The following is a 22,952-nucleotide window of genomic DNA, read 5'->3' as shown; positions in this document are numbered from 1 at the left end:
TACTAAGATCTGTTTAGACACTAAACATTTGAAGCATGCTCTTATGTTTTAGAAATGTCCCCCCAAAAACAATTAGTAATTTAGGACCTTTTTGGGTTTTTTTGTATGGCAGAAGTAAGCACCCTCAAACTTCTGTTTGTGGAGAGCAACCAAAAATCAGATCTGTGTGTTTTGCCTTACACAAAATTAGGATACACCAGAACCCCAAGTTGGTCCCAACTTCAATTTGACTGATCTAACTTGATGTGGTACTGTTAAAAACGTAACTTGCTTTTGACTTCAGAAATTCTAGCGAACTGTAGTAGTGTCTGCTGGAAGTGTTTTACCTAGCATTTTAGCTTTTGTTTCTAATATATACACAGATCCAAATTGTTAAAATGCACAGCACAAAGCTGAAATAATTTAATGTTTAATTCATGTAAAGTGTTTTTGAAAAAGTTTGATAGCTTTTAGAGTACCTATTAGCCTGGGCAGCAAAGAACCAGTCATCTTTGTTACAGTTGTGTGCCTTATTACATGGGACTGCTGTTTTCATATTGTTACGCTGTAATTTTAGAAGAGCTGCTTTAGTCTGATGAAATGAAGACTTCAAACATTCTTGAATCTTTTGTTTATGCTGTAGAAATTCTACAGGTGTCTTAGACCAAAGTCTTTTAACTGAATTCATTTAAAATCTTTGCACTGCTTTGGAATTTCCAAATTAAGTTGTCAATGTGTTCCTTTATTTTCTGTTGTTTAACAGTTAAGTGTAGTGGTGGTATGAACTAGGATTTTTTTCCTCTTCCAGAATAGAGTATGGCAGAGAGACCAGCGAGATATGCGAGCAATCCAGCCTGATGCAGGGTATTATAATGATGTAAGTAAAACGTTTCTATTCCATGATGATCTGTGCGTAAAATTTTTCCAGGAAATTTGAAAGATTTGTCTGTCAGCTGAGGTTATCTTTCTTGCTGTCATGGTTTAAAACTCAAGCACAGTCTCTCTCCCTTGATCAGGGTAAGTGCTACTGGGCAACAGCTCAGTGTGTTATCAGCATTGTTTTCAGACTAAAGCCAAAATACAGCACTGCACCAGCTACTGGGAAGAAAACTTATTCTATCCCAGCTGAAACCAGGGCAGAAGAGAATCTGAAATTGTATATGCTTTAATTTTTTGGAAAAAAAGAACTCTCGTAATGCACTAAGCTAGCAAAGATGCTAGTTCTGAATGTTTGACATGGTAAATCATGCAGACTTTTGAATGCTTTTGATAATATCCCTGCAAATGAAAAACCTAATTTTCCAAAAATGGGTGTTCAGTATATAAGCTTTTATTGCAGTTTCTGGTTAGAAATGTTATTACTAAATCTTTTGTTTGTTCTCTCATAGTTGGTCCCTCCTATAGGAATGCTGAACAACCCTATGAATGCTGTAACAACAAAATTTGTTCGGACATCTACTAATAAAGTAAAATGCCCAGTGTTTGTTGTTAGGGTGAGTATAGTGTTGGATTCATTTAATTGTATTGTTTTCATTTACATTAGAGTGATATTCTTAATCAAGAAAAAAGATAACAGGTAAAGCATTTCCAAATAAAACCAGCATGTGGAATGTATTGACTACTTCTGTGTCTAGTCTTTCTTGGATGGTTGTAGGAAATTGGAAGGTCTGAGTACAAAATAATTACCTCACTTGAGTTTGAGGTGCTCTTCCTACTTAGTGTTGTTTCTCCCCATTTTGGGGGGCTAATATCTTGATTCTCAGAAGAAAAGGCAGTTTGGTCTCTGCTCTTTGACTCTATATGGCATCTTTTAACTTTTCCATGATGTCAGCAGTACAGTTTAATGTGGATATTGTGCTGGAAATGTATTTGTGCCCATAAGTTGTTGCTTCTCTACAACTACTTTTTTTCATTGTTTTTACAGTGGGCTTTGTCCTCTTGTTATTAAAGTCAGAAGCCCTCTGGCACACTTCTGTATTTTTGTCTGTCTCACATCCACTAGAAAGTCATTAAGAAAATTGCAGTTCTGCAGTTTCCCTTGAAGAAGCTCATGATTTATTTGTAGAATAGTGGAGAAATATTTGAATGTTATATTTGCACAGTTTAGTTATACTTTTCTTTTGCAGTGGACTCCTGAGGGGAGACGTTTGGTCACTGGTGCATCTAGTGGAGAATTCACTCTATGGAATGGACTGACTTTCAATTTTGAAACGATATTGCAGGTAAATTCATCTATCAAGTTTTCTGTGTATTTCTTGAGGTCTCGAGAGCATGTTTTAGGAAAACATCTTCACCCTGCTCATCACGCTCATCTGGTCTAAGTGTGGTAATTGGAGCCTTATAGGTCTTGATGCTTGTATTCTGCTCTGATGCCATGTCAGACCATGGCTAAAGGAAGTTCATTTAATGCTTCTTATTCCATGTTCATACAATATACTAACTGTTCTCAAGAGCATATTCTCAGTATTTGTAAATAAAAAAGAGACATTTTGGAAACACTGCAAATATTCATTTATTGTTTACGAGACCGTTATATAGAGAGGAAAGGATATTTTTTTGCTGCAATGGCAGCATGAATCTATGTAGATCATCATTGTGGTGTTCATTTCTTTGTTGCAGCTGTTAAGTAGGAACTTTACTAATTTTGTGTTTGTGTGGGTCAGATAGTATTTGAACATGTTTGCTAGAAGTTTTGTTTCTGAATTTACAGGCTCACGACAGCCCTGTAAGGGCTATGACTTGGTCACACAATGATATGTGGATGCTGACAGCAGACCACGGGGGATATGTGAAATACTGGCAATCCAACATGAACAACGTCAAGATGTTCCAGGCACATAAGGAGGCGATTAGAGAGGCCAGGTTTATACACAATATACCATTTTCTGTAGTACCTATTGCCATGATTAGACTGTTCTCTAAGTGTATTCTGGGTGCAGAAATGCATGGGTTCTGTCAGATTCTGGGAAACTTCCTGCACCACATAAACACAATATTTTCTTTTGTTTCCACATTCTCACCGTTTTGCTGGCACCTTTCTGACGTAGTATTGTCCCAGTATCCGCCTCTGCAATATGTTAGAGATGTATTTGTCTGCCGCATTTTGCACTGGTATTCTTTTCATTTTAATATGGTGACAATGTGTATCAGTTATTCCTTTTTATACGCACTGTGTAAGACGACAATTTCTTTCCAAATAAAGAATTCAGTCTTTAATAATCTAACTGAATAAAATATAAAGCCTTCAGAAATAAAACACCTGCATAGTTCTCACAAAATAATAAAACACTAAATAAAGTGAAGAACTGCTTGGCTTGGTGAAGCCAAGACTTCCAGTAATACTAAATACCCACGCAGACTGCCACGTACAGAAGTCTAATGTTAATATTGAATGGGTTCTTCAAGCTTGAAACTGTAAGCAAACCATTGAAAAGAAGACTGCAGGGTATTCTCTTGGTTCAGTGTTGATGCCTCAGTTGTGCAAATGTCTATATAAAAAAATGGAATCTAAAGTGATACTATCAGTAAGATGTAAAAGAACAATGTTTCTAAAGCAAACCTGCACATAATCTTTAAGATACAGAAGTGTTTTTAAAGTAAGCCTGAAGAGAAGCTGCAGATCCAAAATGAAGTTAAAGCAGTGTTTCTCTGGATTTAGGTGCTGGCCCTCGGTGATAAAGGTTCACTGCCACAAACCCATTAAAGTCACCATTTTTCTTTAGGGTGCAGTATTTTCTGCCAGAGTTTGGTTTTGAGAAGTGCTTACGCTGGATTGAGTTACTGTCTGACTATCATGGGCCATACACTGAATTTCTCTGCTATTTCAAGCCCTTTCCTGATTATAAAGATATAGGATTTTGCAAGGGCTCCATCCTAGCCTTTCACTGCACAAGAAAGGAAGTGAGTGCCTCAGTTGCTGGAGATGTTCTGGCTCTAATCACATCGCTAAATAACCTCTTGCTTTTCCAGTGACTTTCATCAAGCAATATTGACTGTTCAATCTGGAAGCTGCTTCAGTGTCTGTAGGATTCTTTTCATGGTGTTGATGGGGTGTAATGAGAGGGATTTTTTTCCAAATTACTTTGTTAATAAGTGGTACGCTTGTTTTATATACATTTTTTTTTCCCAACAGTTAATCCAACTAGCGTTTTCCTGTGACCAGCTTTCCCTTATTTTTACTTCTCTGCTGCAAAGCACCTGTGGATGAAGAGGAGGGTGGTTTTTTTCCCTCTAAGAACTGTTCTCTTGTGCTTCTACGCAGTGTCACTTATGGTATTACCCAACATGCAAATCTAGGGTGTCAGTTCCCAAATCATACTGATGTTACTTCTCATCCTGCAAAGCAAGTGCTACAGTGTGCAGTCATAGATAGGAAGGTGCTAAGAATAAATTGTGGAATATTTTTTCTCTTTTGACTGGACTGCAATGCAATAGTAATCCTATGCTTAATTCATGTCTTGTAATGAAGTGTCATTTGGCAGGCACTGTATTCACTTTAAAGTCCCTATGTTCAAATGCATCCTTCGGTGTATAACACATTAAGTATTATTTTGCCCTGTCTGAGAAGCATAATCTGTTAAATGCTGACTTCTTTCCCCTGCTGTGTGTCTTCATGTAACAGTTTCTCACCCACGGATAATAAATTTGCTACATGCTCTGATGACGGCACTGTTAGAATCTGGGACTTTCTACGTTGCCATGAGGAGAGAATTCTTCGAGGTATGTGTACCAAAAGTACTGATTGGGGTATTTCAAGAGGGGTAAAACCTTTTTTTAACTAGGTGTTCACAGTACAGAAGTATCAGCTTGTCTACAAGTTTTGTATTACATCCTTGTCTTAAATCCTCCAAACAAGTTTTTGTTTGGCTGCTGCTATAGGTGCTTTGTAATATTTGGTAGGCTGCAGTTCACAATGGCTTTACCCTGTTTACTGTCTACTTAGGCTCTAACCAATGGAAGTGGATATAAAGACATTTTCCTACTGCTAATGTTAGTAGAAACAGCTGTTTCTGCATCAGGAATACATTTATCTTTCTGGAAAGCTTAATCTTTCTGACCACTTTCAAATCAGAACACACATCTTCATGCAGCGGAATCCATTCTTTTCATGGGAGTGCCTTCCATTATAATTTCTTCAGAGGCAAGATAGTTACTTTTTCTCAGTCCTTAAGAGAAGGAGAGCAGTTAGGTAGAGGAAACAAGTGACTTTAGTCACATCATGCATAGCACATGCGGATGATCCTAGCTTCAGTTCAGTAGTTCATTGTTCCACATCTGTGTATGCTAACTTCTGGTGCCTTTCCACCAGCCTTGAGCTTTCTCCTTCTGTTGTCACAATCTTACTGAGTGATAACAACAGTTTATGACAACCATTCCTTTCTTGCAGAAGATGTCCAAGGTACATAATAGAATATATTAAAGACTGCTATGAGATTGGGGGTTATAGGCAGGCAGATACATGGCAAAGAAGGTATACAGTAAAACCATGGAATTTCAGTTTTAGAGAGGAGCTTTTTAAGTGCTTTCCTAAACTAAGATGGATTTTTTGTTTTTATTTCTTAAATCATGCTTCCAACTTGGACCTGCATTATGTGTTTTATGAACTAGAGCTCTCCCTGTTTCTCTTGATTCTTAAGCTCTCTTGTTTTACTAATGCATTACTTTTAAACACCACTACTTTGAGAAGACATTGGGTTCCAGTGATTTTGCAGTGATGATGTTCTAACAATCTGTGCACAGGCATGAAAGCAGTATTCTTTGTAGGAGGTGGCAAGCAGGTTGCTAGACCATGTCATTTACACCTGTTATCCTGGAAGGACCCAAACAGTTTTGCTTGATGCTTTAAAAGAGAAATCATTCTGCATTAAACACATTCTGTACTCTCCTCCAGCTTTGTACTAACTATTCATTTAAACTGTGTAGAGGAAACGGAGATTTCCTTCATACAGAGTCTTCAAGATTATGAAAATCCCCCCAATTCTTCTATATTCTTATGACCTGAAGAAAGTGGGAGTAAAACATTTAATTTGGGCCATAGAGAACAGAACTTGTAATACATTTCTTTCTGTTACCTTGCTTACTTTTATGTTACATTACAATTATGACTAGATCTCCAATAAAATTATGCTTTAATTTCTTACCTTATACATCTCAGCATATAATTTTTAGCTTGCAAAATAGCTCTATAAAGAACATACTTGCTTCTGTTTATTTACCCACAACATACTTCAAAATATTTCTAACTTACATAGAAGATTAAAAGTGTGTGTCTCTGGATAAAATTGGACAGGGCAGATTATTCCTTGTTTTTCTTATCTGACAGCAAAAACAATCAGAAAAGAAAAGCAACCAAAACACACCCACCAAAAAAATTGCCCACAACAGAACAGAAATAATACCCAAACCCCTGAGTATTGGGAGTGGGAGGATGTCTCTGTAACACTTGCAAGTTTGATCTAGTTTTGGTCCCTAAGCACTACTGTGAAACAGGATCAGAAGACTTATTTAAAAGAGTGGTAAGGGTAATGCTTCGTTAGCTTTCTTGGTGAAAAATGTAAGTTTTCAGTTTGTTGTTTGGAACTTTAGGAAACTCAACCTCATCTTTTTGCTTCTCCACATACATGCTGCTTTTACATATTTAGGAGTGTGACCTGTAATACTTTTGCTTAGTACAGCCTTCAGATAATGTAAATGTGCCATTGCCATAAGAATGTCAGTCATCTCCAAATTAAAATTTGGGTGGTGCTGTGTTCAAACTACATTTAATTATATACTAAAAGTGTTTACATCAAATACGAGGTTAAGGAATGTTCTTTCCTGCTTTCACAAATCGTACTTCAAGTGTTCTGATTATTGCCGGTGCTGTGAAGTTGAAGGCATTTTACAGTGTAGTTTAGATCCAGAGCTTCACTTAGTATGGTAAGGTATTCTTCAGGCTATCACACAGAATAATAAAAATAAAATGTAATTATCAACTTATACTTGTGTATTCATAAACAAGTTTATAATTCAGGGATGCAGTTTCAGTATAGTTATTTCTACAGATATTTTCATATCATATTTGAAAACATATTTAAAAATGAAACAGATTTAGGACTTTAATGCTAAGGGTTGCTTTTAAAGTAAATTAAAAAGAGCATTAAAGATAGCGGGGTAAACTGATACATGGAAAGGACAGAATTCTGTAGACTTATGACACATGCTTTTGTTTGCACTGAAATGAAGTACTGTAATTATCTGATTAAATTTTTTCCTTTAAAACTGGTCTGAAACATCAATTCTAGTCTTACATTCCAAAGAGGTTTAGAAAATCAAATTGGAACACATAAATTACATAGGACTTATTAAGGTTTTGCTGTTCTTCCAGCTGTCTGTGTTAGGCTACACAATTTTTGCGGTAGTTGAACCCATGAATACATTTTGCATGGGGTTTTTGGAGAACCATCTTTGAGTAATTCATCTTAAAGTGAATTACCTTCAAAGAGCTTGAAGATGGGGGAAATGGCATTGAGTGTCCTAGTTCCTGACCTGCTTGCTTCCCCTCAACCCAATTGCTGTTTTTTCTCTTGAAGTAAAGGTGCTGTACTCTTAATTCTGCACCAGTATTCTTCACCTGTGTTAACTTCTGATGTGTTACCATCTTGATCATTGCAAGTACAGTTTGCATTTGCTAAAATACACTGGTAGGAAACTAACTGATGTTAAAATAATTTTTTTTTTTTTAGAATAACAAGACATGGAGAAGAGGCTATAGCATAGCAGTATGTTTTCATGTCAATCTGTTGCTCTGCAAGGCATTTCCAATAATGGCACTTAGAACAAAACACTATCAGGTTTTCAGTTTTGCATTTGCACGCTAAAGTTAATGCCAGAACTCATATAAACAGTCCCCATTTCTGTGGAAACATACACACTGATGGCTTTTAATAATGCTAAAAGCATCTGCTTAACAAAATGTATGCAGTTAAAGCTTGATGTCCCTTTATTTCTGTTCAGAAATTAATGGTGATTTGACTAGTGGCTGGGTACTGAGTCTGTACTCATGTATCCCTGAGAACACTTTGGGTAGATCATTATTAAACACATGATTTCTTAATTATTCTCAACTTGACATGATGGGTTAGGAGGCTACAAACACATTTCGGTATTGTCTGTTCCCTTGTCCATCCTTCCTTCTTCCTTTCACAGTCACATGCACAAAACCCAGTAGAAAAGTGTGCTTGGGAGGACTGTAAAGTTTTCAGTCTCAAGTCTAGATGAGCATTATGTTCCCAGGATTTCAAAGGTTGCCCGCCCTACATATGTCTTTTGGTGAGGGTGATTCTACCCAGCTCTCTGAAAGATGCTAACCCAAGATCTGATATTTTGTACATCAGTTTTTCCTATTTTCTGGATGTAGTATACACTAAATAATCCTCCAGCCAACATGGTAGATTTGGCAAAAGGTTTTTCATATCCTAGTTTGAATAATAAAAAGCAGTCATCATACCTTTACGTTCTATCTGGATGTAGTATTTGGCATTTGTAACAAGATGTAATTTCTTACTGATATGTAATTCACTCTAAGGGAAGTCTTTTGTCTGTTTTTAACATTGTTTTGCCTGGAATTTTCCATTTGGGCATATCACCAGTGCAAAACTGCATCATCTACAAAATGACCTGTATGTGTATATACATGCAGAAGTCAAAGCAGTTATGGTAAACTTAGTTTTTATCTGCTCACAAGTTCTGAAGAAGCATCTCCACAGCTAGTCATACTGAAATAACTGGAGTATTTTTGATTTATTACTTTCTTCCTTCATCCCTTCTGTTTCTGGATCTTCATCAGCAAATACCATAAAATGTCTTTTGTGGTTTAAATCTGTGGCATGGTTTCTATACTCTAAACTCCCTGCCTGACAGTGAAGGGTCTCTTTAGACGCACTTCCTCAGTCAAATAGCATATCCTGTCTTTAAAATTTAGAGATGATCTGTTCAGTAGTTAAAAGGAATCTGAGAGCCAGAACTAACCAAATTTGCATCTTCATTTTGTTCCCTCACTTTTAAGTATAAATCAGTAGCTAGCTCTTAGTCTTTGAATCAGATAGCTTATAAAACTTACCTTTTCCTGGGATGTAATTGAACTCTACATTGGATAATTCAAAGGGGAAAAAAAAAGTCCTGATATTGCTGTTTTCATCTTTCTTACCTATATGTGAGGTTTTTATTTTGTTTTCCTTGTCTCAGTAGGGAGGGTAAACTCGGCAAGTTCAAGAAGCGTGTGTGTGTGTGTGTTGATACTGTGTTTCTTGTAAGGAGACTTAAGTGTTCAAGCCTTCAGGTTGGTTTGTGGGGCCTTGTTACTGTGTACTGTTAGGGTTTCAAGTCTAGCTGATACACCTATAGTTCATAGAAGCACCCCTACATGAATAAATATTAGAATGACTTTTCCCTCAGGACAAAAGCCCAAGGTGAGATGAGACCTGGCTGGTATTGGCACCAATAATATCAATCTAGAGAAGCAAAGTCCTTGAATTTTGGAATTTAAGAAATACCAGCTGTTGTGAGATGCTAGTATTGAATCAGTTAAATCTCCTCTTTGTTGGTGGGTTTTAGTATGCCAGCTTATATTGCAGGTATCTGATCTTCATGAATCTTCATTGCCACAACAAAGTTTGAGGTGGGAGAGAGCGATAAGTTGCAGCCCAGTCTTTTGAGCTGCAGTCGCCCTCTTAAGTTGCTGTGCATCAAGATTTTCATGTGTTTTAGGTGCAAGAAATGGTAGGGAACTCGCTTAATGGGATGTTAATAGTGACTGAGAGGTTTTTTCCTTTACAGACAGTTCAAATCACCTGCATAATCAGTGATGCCACTTCCTTTTATTCTGCTCTATGTGTTGTGCCAGCTCTGATGCCACTTCTTTGGGGTTGCGTAGAGGGCTCTCTACACAGTCTCATTCACTTTTTCATCTCATTAGGGAACCTCTCCATTGTCTTTGTGAGACTGAGAAATACTGTATGCAATTCCCACTTCATAAATAGAAATTACCACTCAAAATATATTTTCCTAGCATCTTTTGCTACACTTTTTCCAAAGTAAAGTAACACTAAGGATTAAAAGTGTGAATGCGTGTACAACTTATGAGCTCCGAAGATGAACTTACTGCTGTCTGTTAAAATGGTGGGTGTAACCTACATTAGATGAGAAGAACCTCGTCTCTTCTTGCCTGAGGCTACAGGAAGTTAGGCTCAGGTTATGTTAGTTACAGATGTTAACTTGCAGCTCAGTTTTATCTCTGACTATGACTTTCATGGCTGCAGCATCTTCATTTTCTCTGTATAGAAAGCTTTATTAGAGGTAGACTTCGTTAAAATCTCTGTATGAAATATAAAACCCATCTGAAAGTTGAGAAACTTCCTGCTATGGTGACTTACATCAGGTTCCTATTTGTGGAGTGTTCTGGATTTGACAGATTTTGTTTTGCTAAACCATAATTGAGGTTCTTGATTTCCGTGATTAAACATACTGATTAGGAGGTAGTTTCATGATAGCTTTGCTCTGCTCCCTAGAATAATGCCACAAGAATTAGAGGGCATTGAAGACTTCTTCTGTAGATGATTGCATCTGATATGCATTAAGGTTTGTAATGAAGTTCGGTTCTGAATATCATTGAAATACAGCATAGTAAGTCTGAGGCCTGTTTCTCAACTAGAATCTAGTGTTTTAACAATCCTGAAGAGTTGATAAGTAAGAATACGTAGAATTCTCAAAGAATGAGCAAAAGAGATCATGCTAGACGACCACAACACCGTGCTGTTAGAAAGTTATACCAGACTCTTCTTTCCACACTTTTTGTGAGACAGGAATGAAGAGGCACTGTGGAAGAGTGGGATTATTTTAGATTCAGTTCTGGAATCTTCCCTGAAAATTGTCCTGAAGCCAAATCACGTATCTCTCATGTTGAGTCCAAGAGCAAATTTTACATTAAAAAAGCTAATATTTGTAGTAAATATTTTGTTAAGCTTGGAGGATTGTTAAAATGCCCTAGTGTTTCACAGGGCAACCAGCTCTTAGTGCTGCTGAAATACATGATACTTCCTTCAGAAGTTGTATGACCGAATCATTAGGATTCCTTGCATATGTTTCCTTTTGAGTGTTTAATAATTGTATGGCTGCACCATACCTGGCAGTGTTCAAGGCCAGGTTAGGCGGGATTATGAGCACCCTGGGTTAGCGGAAGGTATGGAACTAGATGAACTTTGAGGTCCCTTCCAGCCCATCCCATTCTGGGATTAAATACAGAACTCTGAAACCTTTTTTTATGGCTTATTAGTATAAATACTGCTGTGGTGAGAACTTTACTTTCATCTGTTACAATTACATACAGAAGTAAACATGACACAATACATAGTGGTCAGGATTCACTGACAGCACCACTGATGCAGCACTGAGCTTTTTTCTCAAGCCCTGCATTCTTGTTGAGAAAGAAAAACCCTTTTTCATGAGGTTGATACTTGATAAGCAAATCCTGAGCTGCAGTAGCATTTAAATACTGACTATAAGATGGTAGCAGTCTTCTCAGCACAAGTGTAATCAAAAAATGATGCAGATTGTGTGCATTAGGAGTGGTGGCCTCTTAGTATCTTACTCACTAGTATTTGGCATATCAGAAGTTCTCAACAGAAACAAAATCATCTGGAGTTATTCTTTATGCACGTTATGTTAGTAATTCAACTACTTTGATAATAACTTACATGGACAGAATTGGACATTGTTTTTTATGGAATCTTTCATCTGACATACTACTTCCTAATAGATTCCAACTACTGAAATAAAGTATTTCAGAATAAATGGTTAGAAGTCTTTAAAAAACAAACCCCACAATTACCTGGTAACAGTAATCCATGGCAGTCCTTAGAAACTTACCTTGAAGGCTGTTTGACTCCATTTTTCTTTTGTGTATGAATTAAATGGACCAGTTCACCCCTATCCCGGCTCCCTTTTTTTTTAATTCATATCCTCTAGTTACTGTACTAAAAGCTTTTGGGGATCTAAGTATGTATAGATAGTTTGTGAAGCATTTGGTATTTTCTTTTGCATCATTTCAATTCCACATAATCCAATTATTTCCTGTTATAGTACCTTTAGCTTGTGAGTGATACTCCCGTTTTAGTAGTGAGGCACTTTGCATCATTTTGTCATATGAGTAACATTGCAGTTCTCATACTTAAAATAACCCAGAATAAGGAGATGGGGAGATAGCTTGCAAATATCTTCCCTAAAATATTGGTGGAGTTTTTTTCATGTTTCTATACCTGCCTGGCCTTACATTCTAATGAGAAACATAGTCCTGCTCATCACATGTGTTTTTAGCAAGACACAGAGTCAGAATTGAAACTGTGCTGAATGAGATTGTAATAGCAAACCATGAGAAAGGGATAAATAAGAATCATGAAAAAAAAAAACCCTGGGTGAAAAGTAGCTGGAAGAAGGATAGCAAGGGGATGGAAAGTGTGGAGGCTGTGTCAGTATGAAAAAACCTTCAACTTAATAAAGAGCTTGTACAAGGATTGAAAAAAGATATTGACAGCATGAACAAGGAGATGAAAATGAGGTGGTGGAATCTAACCAAAGTTACGCCCTAGCATTGTGGGGATTAATCAGGGCAACTTCAGTTGCTGTAGCAATAACTGATAGTTACTCTTCAGACCTAATGCGAGCTCTGGGTTGCTTCAATTGATAGTATAATCAAGGCATGTAACATGCTATGTGCCTCTGGAAGAAGTGGGTGACTACATTAAGCGTGCAAACATGTTCTCAAAGTACAGTACCAGAACTTTCCAAGTGACCCATACTCATTTCACAGTGAAAATAGCAAAACTAAATGACAGTTTGTACTTACAGATAAAGGCTTTTTGTCAAATACAATACTTTTCAAGGGAAGACATTTTTATTTTTACTACTGAAAGTACATGTGTGCATTGTAGGTAAAATAACTTGTCTTGGAAGTTTTCTAAATTAAAAAAAACTTGTAAAATGCTGACCTCTGTAAAATATGAGAATTAAAAAATGATTGGGCTGTTTAAGTGTCTTGGCTTCAAAGAAGCACAGCTGTAAGCATCAGAAGTATAGGTAATATATAGGAGAAAAGGGTGACATTTCCAAATATTTTTATCTTAAATACATTTCCCAGTTTAAAAAGTTTAATATTTCTTCCATCACAGTTTGGATTACTTTTTGTCATTTTATGTCAGTGGAAGCATCTGATATTTCTGTTTCTGGAAAACACTCACTTGAGACATTGCTGAGTATGTAAAATTCTGGCTTGTGCTGAACAATTTACAGCACAGGTTAGTTATGTATCTTTTTTTTAAATTCCAATAGTTGTCATATTGTGTATAAATTGACTTTGCTCCAGCTAAGATATGTAGGTAGCGCTGTTCCAGATATAACTGTCGGCACAGAAAGAAGCGCTTTTGACACTACATTACCATTTTCTGGTATAGACAGGGCAAGGATTGCAAGTATCTTGCATATATTGTCTTTGAAGACAAAGTTAGCTATAGCTGGTTTTGACCATTGATAGAAAATGTGTGTGGACTTTTTAACTCGTCAGAATAAGCTTTTAGAAGAACTTATAATGGCCACTTAAATACGAGCCTTGACTGAGAAACAAAGTTCACTGTAACAGGACTGGAATAGGTGCTTCTACCAAGTCCCCATGATCTCAGAGGGTAAACTTAGAATTTCCATGCAAAAAAGCTGAGGAATGTGTTCCCTTGGCTGCTTTAAACTGGTAAGAATAATGCCAGTTGGTAAAAAGCAAACCCAGCTTCCTGGTGTGTGCTAGCAGATGCATATTCTAGCAAATGTGCAATAGCTTTATTTTCTTTGCCTTTTCATTTATAATGATGGAGTGTGAAAATATAAATGTTATCTTAAAACCTTACTTTTTAAACTTCCATCACTTTAAAAATACTTCCAAAGAGTCGTAACAATTAGCTTAACTGTAGCTATTCTAACTCTTAAACAACCAGTTGAATTATTTGATGAAAATATGTAGCTCAAGATTCAGCCAATTATTACTGTTATTATATATACATTAGGGGAAAACCAGTAATTATTTATACAGACTTTTACATTTTAATTTCTCTCCATAGCTGCCTTTTTTTGTCTTCTCTAAGATCATCCTATGCCATTCTATTTTTCTGTGAGTGTTAAGATTTAAGTACCTCTGATAAATATTTACCATCTTGACACTGAGAATTTGCATTGCAAGACTAACATCCTTCCTTGCCTAAAACAAGACTGAAAGCTCCTTGAGAACTGTTCTTCATCAGTGGTTAAGTTTCTTCCTGGCTTCATAAATAATCAGTACACTTAAGGTTTAGAAAAATCTGAGTATCTTCTTCAAATTCAAGGAAGAACTGATTCCCCCTTGTCCACCCTCAACTTTCCATGGGACAAACTTGACCTGGGATGGGGCAGAGATTTTCAGATGAAAGTAAAATATTTTCCTTTGGCTAGAGAATTTTCATTATTTTTTTACATTTGGAGATACATGGCACAAATTAATGTGTAAATGGTACTCACAGGTAAGTAATTCCCCACTTAAGTACGAGTCTAATGGGAGTCCCCAGAAGCTTGAGTTCAAATTCATTTGGTATTCCAGGTATGTTGCCATTAGAAATAGTTTATTAAAGTTCTAAAAAGGAAAATATTTTTATTTATCTCCTCTAGTTCAGTGGGAAACATATTTAAAATGGCAGTTTTGGGAGGGGGGGAAAGATGTTTGGGTTTTGGTTTTCATTTGTTTTTTGGTGTTTGCTTTGCTTTTTTTTGTTCGCTTGGTTTTGTTTTTAGGCTGTTCTCTTGCCAGTGCAGTAGATGAATGTGAACTTTGCTTAATCTTAGCTATTGTGCAGTCTCTGTCCTTGGAGGTTTTCAAACTAAAACTGGTTAAACTCATGAGAAACCAGCTTTGACCTAATGACTTCGGCTATTTGAGAGGACTTCTGAGGTTCCTTCCCCCTGGCTTGTCTTGTGTTCTTTTGATACTGAATTTCCCTGTTTTGCCAAAGGGGAAACAAAGGAACAATGAATCCTAGTAGTTAAATGTTCAGTTGCCTTAAGCTATACACCAGTAAGTATGATATAAGGAACTTACCCTTCAAAAGACTTACCGAAAATCAATGTTCTGGGGTTTTATTTAGTTGGTTTTCTTCCAGCTTTTTTAACATGCTGGAGGTAATGCACACTATTCCATTTGGGTTAGAAAGATTTCTTAATGTTTAATGGAACTTTTTCCAGACATAATTGTTTGGCCATTCCATGGTGACTAATAGTTTGTTCAACTTAATCATCACTGAAGTTTAAATACTTAATCGGAATCCTCCTACAAGCAGTGAAAATTTGTTATAAATAAGATGGAAGATGTGCTAGCATGCTGTCAGTGTCTTCAAAGCTCCTGATTATGTAGTGAGGTAAAAAGGTACCTCTATATATAGATATATATGCATTTGTTATACATGCATATATAATTTCAGTCAATGTAAGTATACAGCATTTATAATGTTTCCCAGTAGCACATTTATGGACTTCATATTAGCTTGCTGCTTTCTTACTTGTTTCAAAATTATGCAATCCTGAAATAGATTGTGCAGGTAGTGTTGTAAAGCTTTAAAGTACATGCACAATAAGAATGGGTTCAAAGTGTTTGCTTTAAAAAGTAATACGGGTAATTGTTATACTCATTAAATTGAAGCAGGCTGGCTTTGTCAATCTGCTTTGTCATTACTGTTCCTGAAGGTGCCTTTCCCTAGATCATGTTTCTAAGTTCTCCAGAGGAACCATAAGTAGGCCTGATGCAAACATCAGCTTTTATGTCTAAATGAAATAGGTATTAGGGAATACTTGGGTTTTATTTCAAGCAAAAACTGATGCACGTAGTGTATTTCATTGTTCGTGCCTACACCTATCCCAAGCGTTGACTGACCATTATGTCAAAACCCAAATTATTTATGCAATTTTCAAGTTAGAGTATAGTAACAGAAGACCGCACAATACTAACTATAATTTTGAGACTAAAATTATTAAAAAAAGACTTGCTTTGTCTTGAAAGATGCTCTCTTTCAAGCACTTGAAAAGTCTAAACCAGGTTTGTGGTGGTGTTTCTGCTACAGATGAATTTAGTGTCTTAAATCTGTAGATAAAATTCCTCTTTCTGAGTTGTAACTAATCGGTAGCAAGGAACTAGTAGTGCACATGGAAAATACTATGGGGAGTGTCAAGCACACTTGTATATAGCATAGTTACAAACTCTAAAAATTGTTAGCAAGATGTCCCTTTTCCTAGAGGTTGACCAGGTCTGCAGCTTGTTGCAGCGCAGTGTGTTACTGCTTGCTGTTTGTGCCTGCTCAGGAAGAATCCTGCCTGTCCTTTATGTCTGCCTTCTGCTCTTTCTTGGCCATGCATAGTTTGTAGGCAGAAATGAAGTTTTGAATTGGACCAGCTGGTAGAGTTAGACAAAAAGGTTAGGTTTGTTTTGTTTGCTTTGGTTTAGTTTGGGGGTTGTGTGTGTTTGGGTTTTTGTGTTTTGGGTTTTTTTTGTGGTTTTTTTGTTGTTGTTGTTTGGGGTTTTTGTTGTTTGTGGGTTTTTTTTTTGTCTTTTTTTTTTTTAAAGGCCACACAAACTTGTCTTAGGAACACACAGACGTGCTTTATTTCAGGTCAGCTGATCTAGTTGGATAATCAGATGTCTTTTCCCTACAGCTCTCACTTTATGCTCTTACATCCTCAAACAGCAATGACTCTGTTGCTTCCCTAGTAGAAACTCCTACTTAATGATTGTATATGGTGTTTTCTCTTTGGCAATACATACATTCTCAAAATAATTATTCTCTTGGTTAGTTTGCTAAATCTAGTGATTAGGAATATCAATATCAATACTGTTGATGAATATGGATTTCTGTGGATTGCCATTCTCCTTTTGGAAGTCCCTGGTCTCCAGAGACTCACAAGTATGCATATGGTGTGAAGACTAGGAACATGAAATGCTAAATTCACTCAAGATAATTCTTTTCTTAAATATGTTTATACTCTGCAGTTGTATTCTGGAGATCTTTAGGCAAAGGTAGGTTCTCTGTCACACTATTCCCAGTTTATCAGGAATATCCTTTGCTTCCAAGGGAATGGAGAAAAGGTCCAATGATTCCAATCACCTACGTAAGCACATTAGATTTGTCATTTCTCTAGTATATATTGCATTTACAATTTCAAGCAGGGCTCTTATGCAATGAGAAATTGTACTGCTAGGATTAAACATCATCATTTCTGTGCTCACATTATAAAATTGGAACGATCGAGGCTTTAAATAGCAGCTGCAGTCTTGCCAGCCTTTTTTTGTTGAGATGCAACTGCTGCTTCCTGTCTGAAAAAAAACCATCTTGCTTGCTCAGAGGGTTCTTCACATGCTGCCTGCTTCTTACCTACTTTGCCATTTTCTTTCCCCTGTGTGATGGAATTATTTTCAAGGAATATAGTCTTTCTCCCTCAGAATACTTACTGTGTATGTTTCAGTCTACAATTTCATCATGAGGATGTCTGTTCCTATGAAGTCTGGATGAAAATAACTGGCAATTAAGTCTGTCTGTGTTTTGCACAATGGTTGAAGCTGCATTAGTTTCTGCAGGAGTCTGTCCTATCAGGTACAATCTCTGCAACATCTGTAGCAAGCCATAGCACTTAAATTCAGAAATTTATTCCACAGTAATTATTTGCTAGAAATACTAGAAGCTATTTTTAACCCATTGCACTATATTGACCAAATTAATAACTAATTAATAACTAATACAGTGTTAGTATTTGAATAAGTTTTTTTTGCAAGATGTTAAAATGCATGTAAGGAATAGGTATGGGACAAGTTTTCTTGAAGAATACTTAGAAGCAGCAGGTATCACATATTATCTAACAAACACAAGTTAGCAGCGGTATATGAAAAAGAACAATATGGGGAACTTTAATTAGCATTTAACTTGACTTAATTTGAAGTGCCATAGTGAAAATCTTAGAAAGTAATGTTGCATTTGCTAGACCTGAAGAGGATTGGAATATTTTTCCTGAAGGGTCTGCTCTGCAGTTCTTGCACAGAAAGGAGCACTTGAGCTTAGGGGTGAAAAGCTAATTACTTTTTCAGTCTGTTACAGTCCATAGCTCTTTGATGCCAGTTACTGTGAAGTGAACATCTCCATGGTAGCAGCTGGTAACCCTGCTGATTTAGGTAATGTGTTCTACTAACCAGATGTTGTGTGATAATTATAGTTCCCATCAGTCTAAATAAATTTCCTCCTAGGGAAAGGTGGAAAATCACACCCATCTTTTAGAGAATCATCCCTCACAAAAATAAAGTTGTTAAGATTTCATAAAACTGTATGATAGATAAATGAGACTTTTGTTTAAAAACTGCTGTAACTTTTGTAAAGGTTCACTTGTTTGTATTTGATAGCAGGAACAATGGGTTTTGCTGCTCATTTGGCCATTGAATGTGTGTCATGCATACTGCATTCACTGTAGACATCGTGTAAAAGAACTTAAAACCCCTAGTGTTTCCTGTGCAAATGTGTTGATACAGAGGCACAACCAGCCTCATAGCTGTGCTGTCCTGAAATTAGGATACTGCCGATGGAGTACAAATGACTGATTTATGGCCAGTCTCCAGTAGATGAAGAATCTGTTATTCTTAAAGCCAGGTGGTTCTCAGCCTGCTGTACCTTTTTCTCTAATGTAGTGCTTGTGTTGCAGTTGATCACATTCACAACACGTTGATGCTTGTAAAACTGCATCTTGTAGCAACAGATAATTCACAAAGGGCTATGTATTCCAACAACAGAGACTAGTCTAATGAAGGTGTATTCTTTGTACTAAATAAATAACTGTATTTTAACTGGCACTGAAAATAAACTATTGACATGGGATTATACCTGTTAAAGCTTCCTTTTTTCTTTTGCTTAAATTTCAAGGTTAAAAATGAATTGCTCCCTGATACGAGGTTGTGGTATTAACAAAAATCTTTGTCAGAACTGGTATCTTGCATCACTTTGCCAACAAATCTATTTTTGTGGATTACTTCAGTAGCAGTGTCATGCTCTTACATAGGCTTTTCTGAAATAGCAGTTATGCCACCTTCTTTCATGAAAGTCATCTGGTTTTGGTCTCTGATTCTGTTAGTATTTGAATGGGAGTATTATGGAGATTTATCTGTGCAAGTGAAGAGACTTCACTGCCCCCTTCTCCCCCCAGTCACTGATTCAATTTATCAGCTATGTTATTTTACATATTTCTAAGGTCCAAATTCCTAGAAGAGAAATACTGCAGTTTTCCATTCCTCAGCTTAGCTATTTCTGCACAGCTCAATCAGCACTGTGAAAGGGGTTTTATTTGAAGAGCACAGAACAGTTCCACTCAGGGATCAGGATAGTAATCTTACTGGTGATGACTTCTCTCACTATTTATGTGCGTAACCTACTTTGTTCTTCCTGTTACTTTGCAAACATACCATTTTCCCAGAAGCACCGCTGTTTAGCTTCTCTCTCCTATTTAGTTTCACATATGGACCCAAGTTCATCGTTCTTATGTGGACTGGCTTGTACATTTAGGAGACTGGAAAGGTAGTTTATATTTCCTTTTCTTTTTTGGTGTAAGATCAAAAGCTTTAAAAGCTGCTACAGAAAGGACCAAGAGAAACATAAAGATTCCTAAGGAAAGAGCTTCTGTTTGAACCCAATCTACCCAGTAAACACCGGTTTTCTTTTGCCTTTTATTTTAAATTGATTACCTATTTGGAATTTTTCTTATTGTTTTGAGGCCAGATTTTTTACACAGCTGTAGGTGTTTGAAATGCATGACTGGAGTTTAGCAGGGATCTTTTGTGGTGGTGTGGTGGTTTCATGTAACAAATACTCCAGAAGGCAGGAAGAAAATCCCATAGATAAATGGTTTATATTTTCAGCTTTTATTTCCAGAATGCTAATAATTAAAATCTCTGGACATTCTCTGTCTTGGATTCTTGACTTGTATTCTTATTTGGCTTTTTCTGTATTTTCCAGATTTTTTGTATAAACTTCTGAAGAAGCTTTTTTCAAACTTTATTGTAGAGTTCAGAAAGTATTTTAAACATCTTTTTTTTTTCCTCTGGGAGTGTAAGGTTTTTGTCAAACAGTTTCTATCATTTAACTGGAAAATTGAATAAGTTTCATTTTGCAATGTTAGTGTTTCTGCTACTAGCATGGAGGGGTGTGTGATAACATCCAGGAGTTATTATGTCAGAGCAGATGTGGCATTTGAATTTAATTTTTAATACTTCTAATGAGAAAAATTTCCTGTTCTAATCAACATTTTTTCCATGAAAGGTGCAATTAATTAATGAGAACATACACACTGCACTTAGCATTGCAGTGTGCTCTTAGGATATTTGCCTGCAAACCTCCACATGAGTACTTGATGCTGCTTTTGGGACTTTATAACATACTACTGAGTGCAATTACCTGTAGATACAAAGTCAGTCATAGACTGCATTACAGAGGTAAACACCACATTTGAATGCCAGTCCAGCATTGATACCTTGTCTGATTTCTTTTATACTCCTTTGAAGTCAGCAGTGAAAATATGTAACTGGTAGTCATTTCGAGGAGTGCAGGGGTCAAATAAGTGTTCAATCTATCCATAGTATGATGTGGTGTGGTCTGTTTAATTCTTGTATCCTCTGTTCTCATCTTGGAAGAACAGTCCCATAATACATTGTCAGAGAATAGCCCTCTGCCTTTCTTCTTGTCATAACTCTCCATGGTGTGTGTATGTATTCTCCATGTTTTTTTGCCCTGGTTTTGATATATCTGAGTTATTTAAGTATTCTTTGGATAGTTTTATCCTATTACTCCCTGTTGACATCTCTCCCTTTCTTTGTTAGGTTTTATCGCACAAAATCGCTGTTAAGTTTTCAACACTATCTTTTTCCCTGTCTCTCTGTTGGATCAGATGTGAAGGAACAGCTTTACTATTTCTTCCATTTATGTGCTGTGGATTTTAAAGTTATACATGGGGATGCATGATATTTTAGAGAGCTGCATGGATATTTATGCAGCCACACTCTACAAAACACTTCCTTAATAGAGACCTATTTTTAGAATTGAAACAGAAATGCAAAGCATTTGGGTTCCTTTACTTAAATAGGGATTTCAATATTAGTGTTAAATCTGAAAGGAAAACAAATTTCTTATATTTCAGAATTAGTAGGTGGCAGGAATATGGACTCAGTTCACAGGTGTGGTGGTGCTTATAGAGGAAAGCACAGGAGAATAGGAAGAAATAAGAGCACTGATGGTGCAGAAATTTGAAATAAGATATGATAAAACATTCCTTGTTTCTGTCTCTCAGCTGAGTTCATCTTTTCTCTGCTGCTTCATGGATATGTTAATGGAACATATCTCTCCAGAGCCTTGGGTGACATGGTTTAGTGTCATGGCAGGGGGGTTGGAACTAGATGATCTTAAGGTCCTTTCCAACCCTATTCTATGATTATATTTCTGTAACACTATTCAAATCACTGTTTTGCTCCTGCATTTTTATTACATTTTTGCACCATTTCTTGTTTTGTTTTTGTTTGTTTGTTTTAATTCTGGTATGTTTCTTCTCATTAGCCCAGAGATCACCACTAGATAGACACATTCGTAAGTCACCATATGATAATTACATGCTGAGTTTTGGGGTTTCTTTGTACTATTTTAGTTCATGGTACTCTGCTCATTGTGTGTGTGTTTCTGTCCTCCTAATTTACAGACCTTTCTTATTTCAGTGGCTTGAAAATTAGTCCTTTGTGTTTGAGATGAAAGTTCTCCTGTCTGTTCCACTTCACCTCTGTGTAGAAACAGTAGTGCTTTGTAGTTTAGGCCAGTGTTATGTACTCTGCTTTCTGCCAGCGGTTTACTTCAGTAGACCTGCTGCTTCCTAGTGTACTCAGTCCTGGTGGTATTAGAAAATGCAGAGTACATTTGAAATGGCCTCTGCATTTAAAATGCAAAGTATTTTGTAAAATAGCAATTGTAAAATGCAGGGTCCATTTATAAAGACAACTTCAGTGGCCTCTGTCTGCATATCCCTTCTTTTATCACTTACACTTGCTAATTGTCTGTATTATTGGCTGACACAAACCTTTTCTGGAGTCTACACAAAGTTTGATAATCTCTCTGTTGTTCCCTCACCCCACAGCTGGGCCAGTTGCTGCTCACTTACTACTGAGAGCAGGTGCTCATGCAGTATTTGTCCTAGAACCAAAGAAAATAGTTTACCTTACTTCAGTGTACCTAAACTCATTATTTCCTCGCTTAACATGTTAATGGTCTCATACTGTGGAGTGTTCTGTATTGGTAACCTGGTTATCAAAAGTAGCTTACATGGCTTTTTTGGTTGGCAAGAAGGAAAACAGTTTTCCTGTAAACTTGCTGCACATTGAAGTGAGAAGCTGGCTCTACAAGTGTTGTTCTGTGACTGGCCAGATGAACATGGCTGTCTTTAAAACTAACTTGCTTGTCTGGTAGAGTTGACAGTACTTCACCTTTCAATGGGATGTAAAAAAGTAGGATCTGGCTCTGTAGTCTTAACTGTAAAAACATATTGAAAGCAATTCTTCCAATGAAGGAAGATCAGATTGATAGAAAGATCTTGGTAGTCCATCTGTTTTAGGCATCTATTAGAAGGTTCTGGGTTCACTTTTGGGGGTAAGGGTATATCAAACTATATGAAAGTAAAAGACTTCTTGTAACTTTTTTTGCTGGAATCCACCCTTTTTCTTTTTTTCCCCTTGGGTTTTAGTAGCTTGCTGGGAGTGATGGCTGCTCATGGGGCCTTACAGTGTTTTGAAACTTGGATTAACCTCTAAGCTAGGTATTTGGACTATGTTTTTCTCTTGCAACAGCCATAAACACCAGCAGAATTTTAATGAA

At 36.7% G+C, this 22,952-nt stretch overlaps 1 protein-coding gene across 3 annotated transcripts in view; it reads left to right on the top strand.

Moving 5' to 3' along the window:
• WDR33 (WD repeat domain 33) overlaps nucleotides 1-22,952 on the top strand; it is a 67,250-nt gene that overhangs the window by 18,193 nt on the left and 26,105 nt on the right. For all 3 annotated transcript variants that reach the window (XM_031053046.2, XM_005153966.4, XM_031053047.2), the window contains exons 3-7: nucleotides 788-856; nucleotides 1,368-1,472; nucleotides 2,106-2,201; nucleotides 2,690-2,841; nucleotides 4,601-4,698. In XM_031053046.2, the coding sequence (XP_030908906.2) occupies nucleotides 788-856; nucleotides 1,368-1,472; nucleotides 2,106-2,201; nucleotides 2,690-2,841; nucleotides 4,601-4,698 (520 nt within the window). The remainder of the gene's footprint in view (nucleotides 1-787; nucleotides 857-1,367; nucleotides 1,473-2,105; nucleotides 2,202-2,689; nucleotides 2,842-4,600; nucleotides 4,699-22,952) is intronic.

The sequence above is a fragment of the Melopsittacus undulatus genome, chromosome 6 (assembly GCF_012275295.1).
Source record: "Melopsittacus undulatus isolate bMelUnd1 chromosome 6, bMelUnd1.mat.Z, whole genome shotgun sequence".
In the NCBI taxonomy this organism is placed as follows: Eukaryota; Metazoa; Chordata; class Aves; order Psittaciformes; family Psittaculidae; genus Melopsittacus; species Melopsittacus undulatus.
This window is presented reverse-complemented; position numbering and strand designations above follow the sequence as displayed.